This window comes from Sapajus apella, unplaced genomic scaffold, assembly GCF_009761245.1.
Source record: "Sapajus apella isolate SASKATOON/1434 unplaced genomic scaffold, GSC_monkey_1.0 scaffold8, whole genome shotgun sequence".
NCBI lineage: Eukaryota > Metazoa > Chordata > Mammalia > Primates > Cebidae > Sapajus > Sapajus apella.
The window spans coordinates 6,900,584-6,921,973 of record NW_022436948.1 but is presented as its reverse complement, the minus strand read 5'-3'; the positions used below and the strand labels follow the sequence as shown (position 1 = coordinate 6,921,973).

General features: G+C 37.1%; 1 protein-coding gene across 3 annotated transcripts in view; it reads right to left on the bottom strand.

The window, feature by feature from the left end:
• The window catches only part of BRWD1 (bromodomain and WD repeat domain containing 1), a 137,922-nt gene that overhangs the window by 57,693 nt on the left and 58,839 nt on the right, over positions 1-21,390 (bottom strand). For all 3 annotated transcript variants that reach the window (XM_032276862.1, XM_032276864.1, XM_032276863.1), the window contains exons 19-21: positions 20,015-20,198; positions 15,687-15,780; positions 12,388-12,519 (exon numbers count right to left, since the gene is read on the bottom strand). In XM_032276862.1, the coding sequence (XP_032132753.1) occupies positions 12,388-12,519; positions 15,687-15,780; positions 20,015-20,198 (410 nt within the window). The remainder of the gene's footprint in view (positions 1-12,387; positions 12,520-15,686; positions 15,781-20,014; positions 20,199-21,390) is intronic.

Below are 21,390 nucleotides of genomic sequence, written 5' to 3'. Positions count from 1 at the left end.
AAAAAAAAAAAAAAAAAAAAAAAAAAAAAAGGCATAAGACAAAAAGAGAACATCTGTAAGATTTAACACTACCATCCTCAGCAAAAAAAGGGATACAACAGGCCATTCTGAGTAAAGTCAATAAATCAATGTAGATGTTCTCTGTTTTGGACTTCATTCTAATAGGTATAGCTAACTGTTTTAGTTTTCAACTCTCTATGACATATTTTGGTAGCTTTTCACATGGTTATTTGTCATCTGTGTATCAAAATGGTACAATCACTTTGGAAGACAGTTTGACAGTTTCTTATAAAACTAAATACAACTTAATAAGATCCAGCAATCTGCCTCTTTACACACTTTCTGAGAGTTTAAAAAAAAAAAGATCCAGCAATCATGCTTGATGTTTACCCAAATGAGGTGAAAAATTACGTCCCCGCAAAAACCTACACCCAGATATTTTATAACAACTTTACTTATAATTGCCAAAACTTACATTCTTCAGTAGGTAAACTGATAAACCATGGTATATCCAGACAATTAAATATTATTCTGTGCTTTTAAAAAAAAAAATCTATCAAGCCATGACAAGGCATGTAGAAAATGTAAATGCCTATTAATAAACGAAAGAAGCCAATCTGAAAAGGTTACTAGCTATATGATTCCAACTACGTGGCATTCTACAAAGATAAAACTATGGAGACAAATCAGTGATTGCCAGGGGCTGTTGGGAAGAGAAAGATGAACAGGTGAAGCACAGAGGATTTTTAGGGCAGTAAAACCACTCTGTATGATATTATAATGGTGGATACATGTCATTATAAATTTGTCCAAACCTATAGAATGTACAATACCAAAAGGGAACCCTAACAAACTATGGATCTTGGTGTGATAATGTGTCAATCTAGGCTCATCAACTGCAAATGTTCCACTCTGCTGCAGGAAGTTCACAGTAGGGGAGACTGAGCATATGACCAACAGTAAAAAGATAAATGACTGACAGGAGTTCTGGGGTGTGGGTGGAGGGATGAATAAGTGTAGCACAGAGCATTTTCAGGGCAGTGAAACTATTCAGTATAATACTGTTATGGTAGATACATAACACTATGCATTTGTCAAAACTCACATAGCTGTACAACACAAAAGGTGATTCCCCCATGTAAACTACAGAATTTAGTTAATAATAATGTAATAATAATAGTTTCAAAAGCTAGAGCTTGAACTAACTCAAGAGGTTAATAGGAGGAAGTTTACAGGAGAGATAGGATACACAGGAACTTATCGTGCTCTTAAGAATAAAACTGCTGTTGGGTTTTTTTTGTTTTGTTTTGTTTTGTTTTGTTTTTTTAAGTCAATAAAGAGAAAACAGGGAAACAAGACTACCTGATTCCTACAACCCTAACAGCTGGAGTTTTAAGTTCTAGTCATGGATTCTAGACAGGTATTTTTAAATTGAGACATCAACTTTTCTTGTAGCATTACCATTTATATATTAGGTACATCTATACTGGATAATGAAAATGCCATTGAGGATCAAAAACTGACCAACCAAATCTCAAGTAAGCATCTACCTTTGCTTACTTCATTTGAATAGGCAAAATCAAAGCCAACATATTCCTAAAAACTGTTTCTCAAAATGTGAGTCAATGGTACTCTAGGAATACATGTCCTAAGGCCTACTGCTCTAGAACTGCTGAACAAAACTCTGCTTTTTACGCTCAAAGTAGGCTCTCCTTTTAATAACAGTAATACAGAGACTCTATCTTAATAGTTACTACCTGAAATTAGGCACTCTGTGAAATGTTTTATCTGTTTTATCTCAATTAACTCTCAAAACACTTCTGTAGGCACAGGCAAAGTTAACACAAAGCTAATAATATAAAAGTTTCAGAAGCTCGCAATTTAAGCTTCTAATTTTAACTAAGCCCTGATGTCTATTTGTAATTTTATTAAAGAAGGTCCCTAAAATACCAGCTGCCGACCTCACAAAACCTAGATCCGTCCTGCCTGTGAGTTTTGTGTTGTCTCCCAAGTTCTTACCTGCCCACTGCTGGCTCTTTATATACACCAAAACCTAAGGCTAAGACATGTGAAGTAATGTGCCCAAGGTCACAGAAAAGTAAGTACAAGAATTGGAATTAGAAACTAGAGCTAAACTCAACAGCCTATAGTTTCTCTAAACCAAAATGGAATGGAACCAACATATATGTACACATTGCCATCTCCACACCTCTGCAAACATATAATAAATTAATACCACAGGTGGAGAACAACTTACCACAACACAAAAATCATGATTTATTTGAAAAGGTCAAGTAAATTTAATATTCTACATCTCCCTTTGTTTTAGTACAGTAGTCCCCCTTATACACAGGAGATACACTCCAACTGCCACCCCACTCCATAAACCCCGCAGATGCATGTAATGGTGGATAGTGTCCTTACTCTGTATATACTGTTTTTACCTCTACATGCATACCTATAATAAAGTTTAATTTATAAATCAGACACAGCATGAGAACAATGATAAAGCAGAACAAACAACAATACAATGCAAAAAAGTTATGTGAATGTAGTTGCCCTCTCTCCCTGTCCAAATACCTTATTCTCAAAATATCTTATTTAAAGTACTTACCATTTTTCTTGTGATGTCAATCTGATAACTGATTGACAGGTAGGTTATAGATAAATACACTTGAAAAAGCAATAATTCCTGTCCCAGGCGGGCCAGAGCACATCAATGCAAGCTTTCATCATGCTGCTCAAAATGGTGTGTAATTTAAAACTTACAAAATGTTTTAATTCTGGAATGCAGCATTTAGTATGTTCAGAACACAGTTGACCATAGGTAACTGAAACCTTGGAAAGTGAAACCAGGAATAAGGGACTACTGTATTTTTTAAGGTCTGCATTAATTGAAATTATACCAAATAGACACAAATTGAAAAATCATAATATTGCTAATGATTTTAAAAGAAAAAAAAACACAGATAATCATTCCTGATTTTTTTAAAAACAGCACTCAAAATAGGCAATAAAGGGAAAAAACAGAAAATTGAGAGAAAACAGATTTAGTTGAAATCTCCGTATCATAATAATATGATAAAGACCTAAAATGAAGCATCTTACTAATGCTTCAAGAAACATCATCAACAACAATAATATGGTCCACTAGATTCACTATTATTCACCATTATACTATAAGTACTAAACAAACAACGCGGTTAGACAAGAGAAATCAATGAGAAGTATAAAAATTAGAAGAGTAGTAGAAAAAATATATATTTTTGTAAATGAGAGTATACCTGGAAAACCTCAGAAATCAATGACAGAATTAACTCAAAACTTCAGTAAGGCAGGATACATAAAAAATTAAACATATTGAAATCAATAGCTTCCACATATACAAATCATAATTACTTAGAGAATACAATGGCAGAGGAAAAACCTCACTAACTGACAAGATGGAAGAAAACATCTTTAATATAAATGAAAGAACTAACACATCTAATACAAAGAACTCAAAAATTGAGGGGAAAGGGGACAGACCAAAGGCACAAGAGAAATGGCTAAAAGACATGAATAGACTATTCATAAAGATTTTCTTAAAGACTCTACACATATGAAAAGTTGTTCAACTTCATGCATAACCAGAGAAATGCAAAACTATACCATGAAATAAGCCAAAGACAAAAGGACAAATATTGTATAATTTCATTTATATGAAGAATCTAGAATATACAAATTCATACAGACAGAAGGTAGAAGAAAAATTAACAACAGCTGGGATGAGAGGTATGGAGTTTGTTTTGAATGATGAAAAAGTTGTAACACTGTATAGTGGTGATGATTGCACAATACTGTGAATATAGTTAATGCCAACACTTCTGCACATCTAAAAATGATGAAAGTGGGCCAGGCGTGGTAGCTCATGCCCATAATCCCAGCACTTTGGGAGGCCAAGGCGAGTGGATCACCTGAGCTCAGGAGTTTGAGACCAGCCTGGCTGGCGAAGCCCCATCTCTACTAGAAATACAAAAATTAGCCAGGCCTGGTGGCGGATGCCTATAATCGCAGCTACTTGGAGGGCTGAGGCAGAAGAATCGCTTGAACCCCTGAGACAGAGGTTGCAGTGAGCCAAGATTGTGCCACTGCACTCCAGCTGGGTGACAGAGCAAGACTCTGTCTCAAAAAAAAAAAAAAAAAAAAAAAGATTAGGAGTGGTAAATTTTACATTATATATTTTATGACTAAAAAAGATTCTCTCCCTGACCAAACTTGAGCCAGGCACCTTCTCAATTAGGCCTCAACCTTGGTCTATAAAGAACTGAACAACACTAACATCGCTCCTATCAGCTCAAGACCACGTCTCTATGATGACCCTGTCTCCACCTTAAGTGCAGGCCTAAGAAACCTCAATGCTGTCTAAAGAATTTACTGTTTGTTCCAGTCAATATTTGGGATAAGGCCTCTGTCTCCCAGTCTCCATGAGCGGATAAAATTCTAACATTAAAAAGTGGCAGCTAGCAGACAGGTGGTCTAACTGTATTTACACTCTTTTTTCACTTCCCAGACACTACTTGGTCCCTGGTGACTACCCTCATCAACTTCCTCATTCTCTCTATAAAACATCCTCTGTGTAACTAAAAGTTGACCTCAGTTCACGCTGGACTCCTTTACCTACTAAAATAGTTATTACTCATTTAAAATGTGTCCTTATATCCTGAATGAGAACTGAATGAAATTTTTTAAATATCTGTCCAATTTTGTTCACCTTTGACACATTTTTTAAATAGCAAAAAAATTAAAAATAAAATTACAATAAGATACTAACTCTCAACATTCAGATTTATAAAAATTAGTAAGTACTCAGAAAGTAAACACAGTCTGTTGGCAAAGGGGTCAGGAAACTCTCATACACCACAGGTAAGAATGCAAGTTAGAATTCTCTTTTAGAAGGAAAACTCATCAATATCTTATAAAACAGTATTTGTCTTTTGACCCAGCAATTCCATTTCAAGAAATGTAGCCCCGGCCAGCACAATGGCTCATGCCTATAACCCCAGTGCTTTGGGAGGCTGGGGCAGGAGAGTCACTTGAGGCCAGGAGTATGAGACCAGCCTAGGCAACATGGCAAGACCTCATCTCCACAAAAAAATTTTTTTTAATTTTTAATCACTTGAACCCAGTGGGGGAGGATGCAGTGAGCCAAGATCACACTACTGCACTCTAGCCCAGTTGACAGAGCAAGACTCCATCTCCAAAAAAAAAAAAATTAACCAGGTATGGTGTCACATGCCTGTAGTTCTAGCTACTCAAAAGTCAGAGGCTGAGAAATCACTTGAGCCTGGGAGTTCTAAGTTGCAGTGAGCTATGATTGCACCACTGCATTCCAGTCTGGGCCACAGGGTAAAACCCTGTCCCTAAAGCAGGGGGTGGGGGGAGGAATGAATATATATATATATATATATATATACACACACACACACATACATACATATATACACACACACACACACACCACCTGCAACAGTACAAAAATACACATATAAAATGTTATTTACCATAGCATTATTTATAATGTAATCATTGGAAGTAACCTAACTGCCCATAACCAGGAGAATAACTAAACTGTTTCAATTATACAACAGGGTTACCACATAACTCATAAAACAAATGAGGAAAGTAATCAACTCATGTGGAGTGATCTCCAAGATATTTTAAGTGAAAAATGTCAAGTGTGGGACTATTTGTAGTATGCCGTATTTTGTATAAGGATAAATGTCAACTTTTCAACTATTTATATTAAACACAATTTAGTTAATGACAAAAAAAGAACTGTAAGTAAATAACTAAATACTAGGGTTTTTACCATGGGGTAAGTAAATCGTTTTTTTTTTTTTTTCTTTTGACACAGAGTTTCACTCTGTTACCCAGGCTGGAGACCAGTGGCACTGTCTCAGCTCACCGTAACCTCCACCTCACAGGTTCAAGTAATCCTCCTGCGTCAGCCTCCCAAGTAGCTAGATTACAGGGACCCACTACCATGCCCAGCTAATTTTTGTTTTTTCCAGTAGAGACAGGGTTTCAACACGTTGGCCAAGCTGGTCTCAAATTCCTGACCTCAAGTGACCCACCCACCCTGGCCTCCCAAAGTGCTGGGATTACTGGCATGAGCCACTGCACCCAGCCTTGAGCCACCCAGCCTAGTAAATCTTAAACCACTTTCTGTATATATAAAATTAAACAAGTTTACCATAAATAACAGGGCCAGGCGTGGTGGCTCACACCTGTAACACCAGCACTTTGAGAGGCTGAGGTGTGCAGATCACCTGAGGTCAGAAGTTTGAGACCAGTATGACCAACATGGTGAAACCCCGTCTCTACCAAAAATACAAAAGATTAGTTGGGTGTGGTGACGCACACCTGTAATCCCAGCTACTCAGGGGGCTGAGGTAGGAGAATCACTTGAATCTGGGAGGCAGGGGATGCAGTGAGCCGAGACTGCACCACTACACTCCAGCCTGGGTGACAGGGTGAGATTCCATCTCCAAAGGAAAAAAAATTAAAAAAACAAAATAACAGGAGTCAGGTTTCTCTCTACAGAAGGGAAGTACAAAGGGATACCATTAAAATTGGGATAATGTGAAGTAGTGCTTAACAATGACAGAGATACAGAGAGAAAGAAATACATGTGTTTGCATACAGCAGACATATACAGGCGTACTTTGTTTTATGGTGCTTTACTTTATTGTGCTTCACAGTTACAGTTTTTTACAAATTGAAGTTTTGTGACAACCCTGAATCCAGCAAGTTTACGGGTGCCATTTTTAAACAGCATGTGCTCACTCCTGTCTCTATGTCATATTTTAGTAATTATTATATTTCAAACTTTTTCATTATTACTGTATCTGTTACTGTGATTTGTGATTAATGACCTTTGATATTACTATTCCAACTGTTTTGGGGGCAACAGGAACCATATACATATAAGATAGCACACTTAATGACTATCACGTGTGTTCTGATTGCTCCAGTCTATTCCCTGAGATACAGTAATATTGCAACTAGACCTATTAATAACCATAAATAGCTTCTAAGTGTTCAAAAATGAAAGAGTCACACATCTCTTACTTTAAATCAAAATGTAGAAATGATTAAGCTTAGTAAGAATGGCATGTTAAAAGTCAACACAGGATAAAACCTAGGCCTCTTGCACCAAATAGCCAAGTTGTGAATGCAAAGGAAAAGTTCTTCCAAGAAATTTTAAGTGCTATTCCAGTCAACATACAAATTGTTAAGAAAGCAAAATAGCCATATGGCTGATATGGAGAAAGTTTTGATGGCCTGGATAGAGGGTCAAACCAGCAATAACACTTAAGCCAAAGCTTAGCCCAGAACAAGGCCCTAACTCTCTTTAATTCTATCAAGGCTGAGAGGTGACAAACCTGCGAAGAAAAGATGGAAACTTGCAGTGATTGGTTCATGAGGTTTAAGAAAGCATGTAAAAACAGATTTTAAATGCAGATGAGGCAGGGCACGGAGGCTCACGCCTATGATCCCAGCACTGTGGGGGGCCAAGGTGAGTGGATCACGAGGTCAGGAGTTCAAAACCAGCCTAGCCAAGATGGTGAAACCCCATCTCTACTAAAAATACAAAAATTAGCCAGGCACGTTGGCGGCTTATGCCTGTAATCCACCTACTCGCGAGGCTGAGGTAAAAGAATCACTTGAACCTGGGAGGCAGGTAATTTTGATGAGCAGGGTTATGCAACTGGTGACTTTCAATTGAAGCCAGTGCTCCTTTTTACCTTTTCAAAAATCACAGGTCCCTTAAAAACTATGTTAAGTATGCTCTGCCTATGTGTAAGAAATGGAACAACAAAGCCTAGATGACGGCACATCTATTTACAGCATTATTTACAGCATGGTTTACTGGATATTGTCAGCCCACTGTTGAGACCTACTGAGCAGGAAAAAAACAAAGACTCCTTTCTAAATATTACTGCTCATGGACAAGATACCTAGTTACCAAAGAGCTCTGATGGGGAGTCAAAGGAGATTAATGTTTTCATGACTGCTAACACCACATCCATTCTTCAGCCCACGAATCAAGGAGTAAATCCAACAATCAAGACTGCAATTTTACCATAGAGAAACCTGCAAACACCACCACCTTAGGAAATGATCAAAGCACATATCACCAGTAGTGGGACAAAACAAATCATCTGCTTTCTGATGTGATGCACTGAGAAGAACAGTGTATTTTCTGTAGTATTACTGCCAAAAATGCATTACCCTACTCATCAAAACTACCAGTGACGGATCGTCAAAAAACATCGACACTAAAACAAAAATTGAGAAACGAGACTAGATTTCAGGTTACTAAACAGACACAACAAAATGTAACACATGACCTAAGATTTTCTTTTGCTATGAAAATTATCAGGACCACTCACTGGTAAAAATCGGAGTAAGATCTGCAGACCTGATCATAACATTACGTTGTTGTTTATTGTCTCTTTTTTTTTTTCCTTTTTCTTTTTTTTTTTTGGAGACAGTGTCTCGCTCTGTCACCCAGGCTAGAGTATAGTGGCACCACCATGGCTCACTGCAGACTCGCCCTCCCAGGCTCAAGCAATCATCCCGCCTCAGCCTCCAGAAAAGCTGGAACTACAGGTGTGTCACCACCCCCAACTAATTTTTTTGTTCTTATTTTTTTTGCAGAGGAGGTAGTCCCCTATATTGCCCAGACTGGTCTTGAACTCCTGGGCCCAGGCAATCCTCCCATGTTCATCTCCCAAAGTGCTGAGAATTACAGGCATGAGCCACTGCACCCAGCCTGATTTTGATAATTGTATCACTTGATATCAAGAGGCATATGTACAACTCACTGTCAAAAGGATTAAAACATATTCATACATACAGGAGAGTGATAATATTCAGAGTGGTGAACACAAAGGAATTTTTTATTATTCTTAGAACTTTACGTTTGAAATTATATTAAAATAAAAAATTTACGCCTTGCAAATAGGAAGCACTCAATAATTTTTTTTAAGTTTAATTTCCCCAAATCCTCAAATTAATTGATGCTTCCAGAAGGCAGAGTTTCTGCTCTGAAATCACGCTGCTAACTTTTTATATAAACGTGGGAAAGTTACTGAAGCCCCGTATCTATACCTCAGTTTCCTCATTTTTAAAAGAGATTATAGGAGTGCCTTAATTCCTACTTGTTGAAATGATGAAATTAGATAACGTGTAAAACATTTAGAACAGTGCCCTCCAGGCATTAAAATGCATTAATGTTTAGCCCTTTTTATGGCACTTCCTACGTACTGATTCTTTGATTTTGTATATCCTTGATAATAACTCATGTATTTCCACATCAATAATGATAATGCCACTACATACCACCCTAGCCTTTCTAGAATGACCTTATGTATAACCGTTTTCCCAAGGGAAGCTATTCAATGTCTACTATGTTAGGCAAATTCAAGGAACTTGAGGGGGAGACGATGGAAAAGAGCTGCATAGTAAAATAGTTATTTCCACAGTAGGGTACTAAACCTTCCTCCCAAAGGCAAAGTCTATAACCCTTTATTCCAAACCATGATATAACCTGACTATCCAATTGCTTAAGTCATACAATGGAAGTTACACACAGAAGCTTCGGAGTAAATATATATATGCAGAAAAAGAAAAAAGAAAAAGGTCAGCCAGCATAAAAATGACAGATAATAAAAGAACTACTTCCTATTTATATTTATATCCTGGGCAACAGAGCCAGGACCCCACCTCAAAAAAAAAACGGAATGCTAAAACATTTTGATTACATAATAGTTTAGCCAGGCAGGCTGGCTTGTTCCTGTTAATTTCAGCTACTTGGGAGGCTGAAGCAGGTGGATAGCTGGAGCCCAGGAGTTTGAGGCTACAGTGAGCCCTGACTGTACCATGCACTACAGCCTAGGCAACAGAGCAAGACCTCATCTCAAAAAAATAAAAATAGTTTACATTGATGGTTTTAATCATAATCATAGCTAACATTATTAGGCACTAAACACTTTACATTATTAATTAATTCTCATACCTCTGAGGTACATATTACATAGGCAGAGGTGCAGAAAAGCTAAGCAACGTGGCAAAGTAAAAGATTTTGGATTTAAAGTCAAACCCCATGCTTGACTACTAACCTACTGCATCATAAGGCAATTAAATGAACTTTTCAGTCATACATAACACCTCATTCCTCAAAATATTACTAAATCAGGAAATGCTAATGCCATAATATTAAATACTCCTTTTTTTTTGAGACACAGTCTTGCTCTGTCACCCAGGCTGGAATGCAGTGGCACAATCTTAGCTCATTGCAACTGCCGCCTTCCAGGTTCAAGTGATTCTCCTGCCTTGGCCTCCAAGTAGCTGGGATCACTGGCACTCAGTACTATGCCTGGCTAATTTTTGTATTTTAGTAGAGATGGTGTTTCACCGTGTTGGCCAGGCTAGTCTCAAACTCCTGACCTCAGGCGATCTGTCCATCTCGGCCTCAAAGTGCTAGAATTACAGGCGTAAGCCACTGCACCTGGCCTATTCAATACTCTTTATGAAAAAACTTGGTTTCTCCCTCAAATCAAAATGAAGACCAACAGCTTACATATAATTCTTAAAAATCAATCAAAGGTATTAAACAAAGACTTAGGCACAACAGCAAAAGAGCAAGCTACTAAGGAAAAAATAAAATAAATTTCATCAATATTTAAAACTTTTATCCTTCAAAAGACATCACCAAAGAAGAGAAAAGACAACCCACAGAATGAGAGAAAATTTATACAAGTCATATATCTAATAATCAACTGTATCCAGAATAAAGAATTCTTACAGCAATAAAAAGACCAAAAAAAAAAAAAGTGAAAAATAAGCAAAGATCTGAATAAGCATTTCTCCAAAGATATATACAAATGTTAAATAAGCACATGAAAACATGTTCAACATTACCGGTCATTAGGGAAATGCAAACTGAAACCAAGAGATACTACTTCACACCCATTAAGATAGCTTAAATAAAATGGAAAGATAATAATCATTGGTGAGAATGTAGAGAAACTGAAATCTCATATTGCTGGTGGGAATATAAAATGGTAGAGCCAGTCTAAAGAAGTCTGGTGGGTCCTCAAAAAGTTAAACATACAAGTTGCCAAAATACCCAGCATATCATCTCCTAGCGTGACCCAAAAGAAGTGAAAACATATGTCTAAACAAAAACCTGTGATTAATGTTGATAAGCAGCACTATTCACGACAGTCAAAAAGTGGAAACAATACAAATGTCCATCAACTGATAAATGGATAAACAAAATATAGTACATTCCATGAAGTATTACCAGGCAATAAAAAATAAAAAAGAATTAAGTATTGATATATGCTACACACCATCGGCCTTAAAAACATTATGCAATGTCAAACGAGCCAGTCACAAAATCGTATTTTAAGAGCCCATCCGGCCAGGCACAGTGACTCACACCTGTAATCCCAGCACTTTGGAAGGCCGGATCACAAGACCATCATGAGGTCAAGAGATCGAGACCATCCTGGCCAACATGGTGAAACCCATCTCTACTAAAAATACAAGAATTAGCTGGGCATCGTGGCACGTGCCCATAGTCCCAGCGACTCCGGAGGCTGAGGCAGGAGAATCGCTTGAACCTGTGAAGCAGAGGTTGCAATGAGCCGAGATTGTGCCACTGCACTCCAGCCTGGAGACAGAGGGAGACTCCACATCAAAAAAAAAAAAAAAAAAGAGCCCATTCATATAAAATGTCCAGAACAGGCACATGCAGAAAAGGAAAGTATATTAGTGATAGTGAGAGGCTAGAGGAGAGGGAAGGAATGGCAAGTGACTGCAAATGGGAATAGCATTTCTTTTAGGGATGACGAAATGTTTTAAACTTTAATAGGGGTGAAGATGGCCCAATTCTGTCAATATACTACAGGTTATATACCCCTTACCCAAAACACTTGGGATTAGAATTGTTTCAGATTTCATATTTTTTCATATTTCGGGAAATTTGCATTTGTACTTCTAGGCTGAGCATACCAAATCCAAAAATCCAAAATCTGAAATCTGATGCACAGTAGAGCATCACGTTTGTACTCAGAAAGTTTCAGATTTTGGTGCATTTCACATTTGAGTTGGGATGCTCAATATCTAAAATCACTGGATTGCACAAGTATACAGTGTGTGACTAAATTAGTCATTAAATGTTTTTGTTAACATTCAAAATGTGAAATTTTATACTAACCTCTGGAGAATGCTGTATTTTCATATAAAGTTGGGGTATATTCATTCAAAGTAAAGAATTAAGACAAATTCATATAAGATTATCTTAAAACATTTTAAAGTTTTACTACTCACATGTCTTACGGAGCTTGAAGACTCATTTCCAGAAGATAACTGGCGCCAGCTAAGATTTCTTCTACCATAATTTGGATATTTACGCCTACATGTCCTTTGTCTAGACTGTGATGCCAAAACCACTGAATCTGACTGAAACAGAGAGAAACATGCAAATGAAAATCAACACCTAAATACGGACAGTATTAACAAAATGGGCATTCTGTCAAGTTTCCAAAAGGATTTAAGGCAAAATGAAAAAATAAAGGCTTAAAAAGAAGTAATATTTTTGCCATACAGTTTTAACTCAAGCTTAGTAATTTTACTTTTAAAGTCCTTAGAAAACATGAGAAAATGCACATTAGATGGGCATTTTTCAAACTATGTTGTAAGTCAACTGGTTTACCACAAATGAAGGAAAATAACAATAACCTGAATAGGATGTCACCTTAAAGGTATAAATCTCAAATAAAAAATATATATTCATTTATTATGATGTAGTAACCAACCTCTCAAGGAATGTCTGAATATCTATACACATAGGTATAGAGAAAAAAATGCTCAACATACTACTCATCAGAGAAATGCAAATCAAAACCACAATGAGATACTGTCTCACTCTAGTCGGAATGGCTATTATTAAAAAGCCAAGGCCAGGTGTCGTAGCTCACACCTATAATCCTAGCACTTTGGGAGGACAAGGCAGGCAGATTGCTTGAGCCCAGGAGTTTGAGACCAACCCAGGCAACATGGAGCAACCCTGCCTCTACAAAAACAACAACAATAAAAAGAAGATCAAACAAAAAAACAAAAAATTAGCTGGGCATGGTGATACAAACCTGTAGTTCCAGCTACTAGGGAGGATCACTCGAGCCCAGGAGGTCGAGGCTGCAGTGAGTGAGCCATGACTGCACCACTGCACACTAGCCTGGACAAGAATGAGACCCTATCTCCAAAAAAAAAAGGGTGGGGGGAGGCATCCCAAAATAGCAGATGCCAGCAAAGTTGCCGAGAAAAGAGAATGGTTATACACTGCTAGTAGGACTGTAAATTAATTCAACCACTGCGGAAAGCAGTTTGACAGTCTCTCAAATAATTTAAAAAAGAATTACCATTCGACCAAACAATCCCATTACTGGGTATATAACCAAAAAAATATAACTCATTCTACCATAACAACATATACACACCTATGGTCACTGCAGCACTATTCACAATAGCATACGACATGGAATCAGCCTAAATGCTCATCAATGGTAGACTGGATAAAGAAAATGTGGTACATATAAATCACGGAATACTACCCAGCCAAAAAAAGAATGAGATAATGTCCCTTGCCGCAACATGGGTAGAGCTGGAGGCCATTATCTCAAGCAAACTAACACCAGAATAGAAAACCAAATACCACTTATTCTCACTCACAAGTGAGACCCAAGCATTGAGTACACATGGACAAAAAGACGGGAAAAACAGACATCAGAACCTACCTGAGGGTAGAGGGTGAAAAGGATAAGGACCAGGAAACTACATATCAAGTATAATGCTTATTATCTGGGTAACAAAGTAATCTGTACACTAAACCCGTGACTCACAATTTACCTATATAACAAACTTGCACATATATCCCTGAAGCTAAAAGTGTTTTTTTAATGTTCAAATACTAACCATAAGTATTTTCAGGTTTTAAATTTTTAGATAATTTGTCTGTACTTTTCAGTTTTGAATTTTTTAAACATATTCTCATCAAAACAGAATAATCTTTCAAAACTAGCCAAATAATTATGTTTTTTTTTTTTAAAGGCATGCAATTCCCAAACCACCAAAGGCAGATGAGATTACCCAATGAGCGCATGTTCCTTAAATGATGGACAAACCAATTTTCACATGAGTAGCCATCTGTCTAATGAGCATTGGTCAGTTTTAGAATTTCAACATTATCACTGGCTGATCTCAAAATGAACTGAATTTTCCTTGTCAGTACTGATTTCGACAAAAACTTGTATTAATGAGTTTCATGAGTGATAACAGGTTAACACGGAAATGGACCAAACTTTCACTAAAAAAAGCTAGAAAATCTGGCCGAGCACAGTGGCTCACACCTGTAATCCCAGGACTTTGGGAGGCCAAGGCAGGTGGATCACCTGAGGTCAGGAGTTAGAGACCAATCTGGCCAACATGGAGAAACTCCTTCTCTACTGAAAATACAAAAATTAGCCAAGCATAATGGCACACGCCTGTAATCCCGGCTACCCAGAAGGTTGAGGCAGGAGAACTGCTGGAATCCAGAGGCAGAGGCTGTAGTAAGCTGAGATCATGCCACTGCACTCCAGCCTGGGCAACAAAGCAAGACTCCATCTCAAAAAGAAAAAAGAAAACTCGAAAATCTGGCAAAACGTATTTTTTAACAAATCTGTTTAAAGGCACAATATGCCTACAAAGGCTATGACGAACTACAGAACCAAGATCAAAAAGAGAAGATATATGTGTATATATTTTTATTTTTATTATTTTTGCCCACAATGAACATCATAATGTATATATATTTTTTTTAATCCTAGAATTTCATTCTGGAAGAGGAAGCTGAAAGGTTTAGCAAGAAAGCAAAAAACACAGACTAAGTTATGAGTTAGATTAATAAAAATTGCAATTCATAGCCTAAGTGTAGGGGAATCTCCCAGGCTTTGGCTGTTAGCCCAAAGGGCTACAGCCTAGACCTGTAAGTAAACTACAGATAGAACAGTAATCCCACGGAACTAAAGCCCATGCCTGTTTGGATAAGGCAATATAGGCTTGAGAGTGGTCCTAGCAGGCTGCCAGAAGCAAATGTAAATCTTCTCTGGGGACATAGCCATCCTGCGCTTCAAATCTTTTCTAACAAATATTTAACAATCAAAAAAGAAACAAAAATATTATTAAAAAGGACAAAAATCAACAGGCAATAGAAAATGGTCCACGGGGAAACATAACATGGAAAAAATGAAATTATCTGACCTCAGTTTTTAAAATAGCTATGGTTCATTTCCAAGTAATTAAAACAATGAGAACTTTAGTAGATAACTGAAAACCCTTAAAAAAAAAAAAAAAAAGAACCAAATGAAAATTCAGAATCAAATAATGTATTAACTAAAATTAAGAACTCAGTATCACTGTTAGGCACTAGGCAATTTTTCAAAAGTTTTCTAACTACTCCTTTCTAACTGCTATATAAACTTAAGTCTACTATTTTAAATCCCAAACAGAAAACCTTAATAAGTACTCCAGTTCAGATGAAAGTTACTGATAGTTTTATTAATTTGCTAAGAAAACAAAATTTACCTTACCTTATGTGAGAGCTGGAGAGTCTTTCTTTTTCTTCCTATGATATAAAGATTTCTTTCCTCTTCACCTTTCTCTAATCGGAAGTCTTCCAGCTTCCTACAAATGTAAATACCCAGTTATATTAACTACTGAACTGTTGGATAACTAAAGGATATAAACAATAAAAACTGGTTTGATTCTATGAATAAATTTATATACTTTTAAAATTAATACACAAAATCTCTAAGGCAAAGCTTGTTAAAAATTTATATGAATATAAATAAAATCTCAGAGGCAATTAGAAGAACCTATTTTTCATATGTGATGCAAAAATATTCATTCATTTGTTTTCTGATTGGTCCTATTCGAACCAATTCAAACAGGATATCCCATAATAGCTTTTTAAAATGTCCTCATGATTTTCCAGTTTGCAATTCCTTTCTCTAAAGAAAAAATAAGCAAAGAGTCTGCCTTCTCCACTTTTATTCAAACCACGTTTGATAATTTATAGAAACAAGAATAGCAATGTTACCGGTTTTTTTTACCACCTATATTTCATTCATGTGATACAAGAAGAAGATTGTTATTGTGACCAATTTCAAAGCAAAGGACCTGCCACCATGAAGAAGGTACTAAAAATCATTCTGTTTCTCTGGGAAAGACTTCCTTTACTACAAAAGGGACATTATTAAAAACACATGGCTTTTATGTTTTTGTTTCATTTAACATCTCAATGGAAAAAGTTTTAATACTGACATCTTGACCATGCTCCAAGGTATAACTGGACACTCGACTGAGTGTAAATATTTTAAGGACAAAAACTGATTTTTAAGAAAATTGCATTTTTCTCTAAGTATGCCTGAGAGCCCGCACTCAAGATTACAGTGACATATTATTTTATCCAATGGGGATTTCTAAAGTAGACTCAAACTTTCACAAGTTGTCAGGTTCACCACTTTATATGTTTAGGGAACTATGTAACAAGATTTTCAACTTGCAGCCCAATGCAAGTCCCACCTAATATCTGTATGTTTCCGGCCAGGAGTGGTGGCTCATGCCGGTAATCCAAGCACTTTGGAGGCCAAGGCGGGCGGATCACCTGAGGTCAGGAGTTCTCGACCAGCCTGGCCAACATAGTGAAACCTCATCTCTATTGAAAATACAAAAAATTAGCAGGGCATGGTGACGGGCGCCTGTAGTCCCAGCTACTCGGGAGGCTGAAGTAGGAGAATCACTTGAACAGGAGGCGGAGGTTGCAGTGAGCTGAGGCTGCACCATTGCACTCCAGCCTGGGCAACAAGAGCAAAAATTCCATCTTGAAAAAAAAAAATTTATAATGAATCCAGTTTCTACCATTATTGGATCAAGACAAACTATGTGCCTGAATCCTAGGTACAAAAAGAATTACTTAGCCGGGCGCGGTGGCTCACGCCTGTAATCCCAGCACTTTGGGAGGCCGAGGCGGGTGGATCACGAGGTCAACAGATCGAGACCATCCTGGTCAACATGGTGAAACCCCGTCTCTACTAAAAATACAAAAAATCAGCTGGGCATGGTGGCGCGTGCCTGTAATCCCAGCTACTCAGGAGGCTGAGGCAGGAGAATTGCCTGAACCCAGGAGGCGGAGGTTGCGGTGAGCCGAGATTGTGCCATTGCACTCCAGCCTGGGTAACAAGAGCGAAACTCTGTCTCAAAAAATAAAAATAAAAAAAAAGAATTACTTCTACTGGTAAGCAACATTATATGCTTATAGCTCTGCACAGCCATCAACTACCTTTATGTTTTTATCTATTACCTAAATTTTTCACAATGGACACAAACTTTTATAGTCAGCAAACAAATTTTAAATACTACTCTTGATCCTTATCAAATAATATCCCAGCACACAGTTATGCAAAATTCACCCTTGTTTCCACTACTGGACTTGTTTCCATGGGCACTCATCGCCACATCTCAATCAAGTATCGCCTTTATAAAAATCTCACATGAGCTTTATTCTAGAATACAATGTTAGAAAGGGCTATGTTTCTTTTGTGTGAAAATCATGGCAGATAGCTAGCTGGCTCACAAAACCCATTCCTCCTTTTCTTCCTTAGAAACACAATCACAATTTTTATCCAGGCTCTTTGCTGCTCTAAATAGACACTGTGTTACCTACTCTCCTCCTTAGCTTAGTATGGTCAAATGACAACATTCTAGTCAGTGAGTTATAAGCAGAAATGCTACACGGCTACTTGAAGAAAGTTCTCTTGACTAGAAATGCTCTTTTTGACATCTGAACATCTTTCTTTTTCTAATCTCAACCCACATCACAAATACAGGTATGTAATGGCTACAGCTTCAGCAGCAATCTCAGACTATGCGGTGGCTTTAAGACTAGAAGCCAAGGCTGGATGCAGTGGCTCACACCTATAATCCCAGCACTTTGGAAGGCCGAGGCAGGTGGACCACCTGAGGTCAGGAGTTCGATACCAACCTGGCCAACAGGGTGAAACCCCATCTCTACCAAAAATATAAAATTAGCTGGGTGTGATGCACATGCCTGTAATCACAGCTACTCAGGAGGCTGAGGCAGGAGAATCACTTGAGCCCAGGAGGCAGAGGTTGCAGTAAGCTGAGACCGCACCATTGTACTCCAGCCTGGGTGACAAGAGCGAAACACTGGTCCCCCCCTCACCACCCAAAAAAAAAAAAAAAAGACTAGAACCTAAGCTCCATGATGGAGATGAGAAACACAGGAGCCTACGTTCCGGAATAACTGTGGGACCACTATTCCAGCCTTAGATTATTTCTAGTCTTCCTTTAGATAAGAAAATAAATGCCTGTGTGTTTAAGAAACTAATTTTTGAGGTCTTTCTCTCCTGATACCTGTTTACTTCCCTTGGTTTTGATAATGAAAAGTATCCCAAAATGACACTTTGGGGTCTGATGACCATAAGACTTAGACACCAATTTAAAATTTAATTATAGCATACTATATGCATAAAGATTTTCTGCATTTCTCATCACAATTCCAGATTTGGCTTTTCACAATTTTCTAGTATACCTAGAAAACCTTCCCAAATTCACAGAACAATACATAAGTACTATCTAATACCGCTCAGCATTCACTGAAACTCTTCTGGTTAAACATAAAAAAACACAAAGATAAATTTACAAAATTATCTTCAAGATATTAGTTATTATGAGACACAAACATGAGAAAATACTGAAACACTTTAGATATCACTGAAAAAAGTATTTGCTGTTTCCAATAACTCAAATCAATACATTATAACTCGGCACCAAAGACCCTACCACCCATATTATAATGAAATATCATTTCTTACTAAAAGAAAATAGGGCTGCTTAAAAGACTAATTTCAGATATAAGTCAAAAAATTTTAAGTGTATTAGGCGAATGGGTAAAAGAAAAAAAAAATTACAAGATGATCTATAACATCTTCCCCTCGAAGTGTGCTATGAAAAACTACTAGTCATTTTGAAAGGACAGAGAACCCTGAAAAGAGGCTCCTCAAGAGGATTTAAAAAACATCAATAAAGAATATCAGAAATAAGTTAAACCCTAGCTATGTGATTTATACATTAAAACCACACACACAATGGAATAAATCTTTATTTTGAGGGGAAATAAAGCAAAATAATCAAGCATCTACTCTGCCTTTCTTATACAAACTTTGCTACTGGACAATTAAGTATAGTTGGGTAGATTTCTTTTTTAGAAATGTCCAAGATAATAAATGAAGGAACTTTCATAGAGGTAAAAATCACAATTTTATAACAGCTAATAAATTAATGAATCTAGACATTAAGCACTGATAGCTACTAAAATCACAAAAAGCGAGGCTACTTATGTGTGCCTTCTGACAGAATTATACCACTTATAAAGCAGTCTTGCAAAAAACTGAAAACATTTATGACATCTGAAACAACTGGAAATTTAAACACAGCCTGAATATTTGGTTATACTGAGAAATTATTTTCTTAAGGTATGGTAACGGCATCATGGTTATATTTTAATTTCTTATCTTTTAGAAATACACACTAATATGCATATGGACAAAAATAATATGTTTAGGATTTCTTTCAAAATATTACTGAAAGGACAAAAGTGGGTGCGTGCGTATGGATGAAACAAGACTGGGTCTGATAGCCTTTACCATAGTAAAAAAAAAAAGTTAGAGAATAATTTTGCCATTTTCCTAAGACAATTAAAACAGTAAGATTCCCACTCATTACTAATATATTTATACAATTATTTACACAATTAATGGAATGCAGAATGTGTAAATAACCATATGAATATATTTTCATAGATAGAAACATTAAAAATAGATATCCTAAAACAAACCTAAATATGCCTAGTGGTACCTCTGGTACAACCACTCTTCGCTTCCATGCCTGCAGGTCACGTTCTGTAGCAATCTGACTGCGTGGAGCATTTTGATGCATCTGACGAACACCTTCAACTTGTCCACTACGACGCAGACCAATATTTGGAGGAGACTGAATGTCTAAGCTCAGTCTTCTAAAACCTAGGAAAAAATGATCAGGAGGTCATTCCAATACATGCTTAAACTAAAATACGTTTAGCATGTAACAAGCATATGTTTGCCTAAGACACACACCAAAAATAAAGAAATAAGATAGTATCTTCTGAAAAAACTTTATGAGAAAAATCTTCTTTTAAGTTTTTATTATTTTATTTTTTGTGCAGACAACGTCTCACTATGTTGACCGGGCTAGTCTCAAACTTCTAGCCTCAAGCAATCCTCCCACCAACGCTTCCCAAAATACTGGGATTACAGGCAAGAGCCACTGCACCCAGCCAGACAGAATCTTAACATGCCTAAGATCAAAATGTAGAATACTGAACAAACATTAACTATTAAACCTCAATTTCAATTTTTACTAGACTTTCTGAAATTATAAAATGTACAAACATTTCACATTACATTATACATGCATTCCTAAAAACTGTGCCTTCTTCAAAATTGCACACTTAAAAAAGTCTTTTGGAAAAATTTGCACTGAAAACAGATACCTGAAATCAAGGTGGTTTTACAACAAGAGCTCTTACAATAGTAATCATGATTCTCAAGAGATAATCTGAGCCACCAAGGCAAGTAGCTGTCAAGGTGGTTATTAAAAAGGTCAAACAAGTAAAATGTTGTGGTAAATACCAGCGGTGCTAAAAATAGAGCTGGGCAAGTGGGTGATGAGGCAATGAAGACAACAGCGAAGCTCTGAGCCTGAGGGGCTGCTGTGAAGATGGGTACAAGAGACTGAGCAACCGCCCATGAGCTAGAAGCCAGAGACTAGCCTCTGAGGAGCAAGTCCTAGGCAAAGTGTTCATTTTCTTACATTATAGGGTGAAACGGCTAATGCAACAGAAAAACTGAGGGTTATATCGATTCTTGTGGGAGACTAACAAGCACTACTCCAGCTATGACAGCTCTTCTTGCCTAGGGAAAAACCCACGAGTGAACACAACTTCTGCACTCTTCTATGTACCACACTCTATTTACCAGTCATATGTGTACCAATGTGCATTAGAGAATACACTATGCTTCACCAACTTCAAATGACATTAAATGCCCCGCTAGTAAACCAAACATCTATATTAAAATACCATATATTGAAGAAACATTTTTGAATTGGGAAATAAATATAAATTCTAAATTTAACTGCCCAAGTCATAGCATTATTCTCCAACAATTTGAAAAA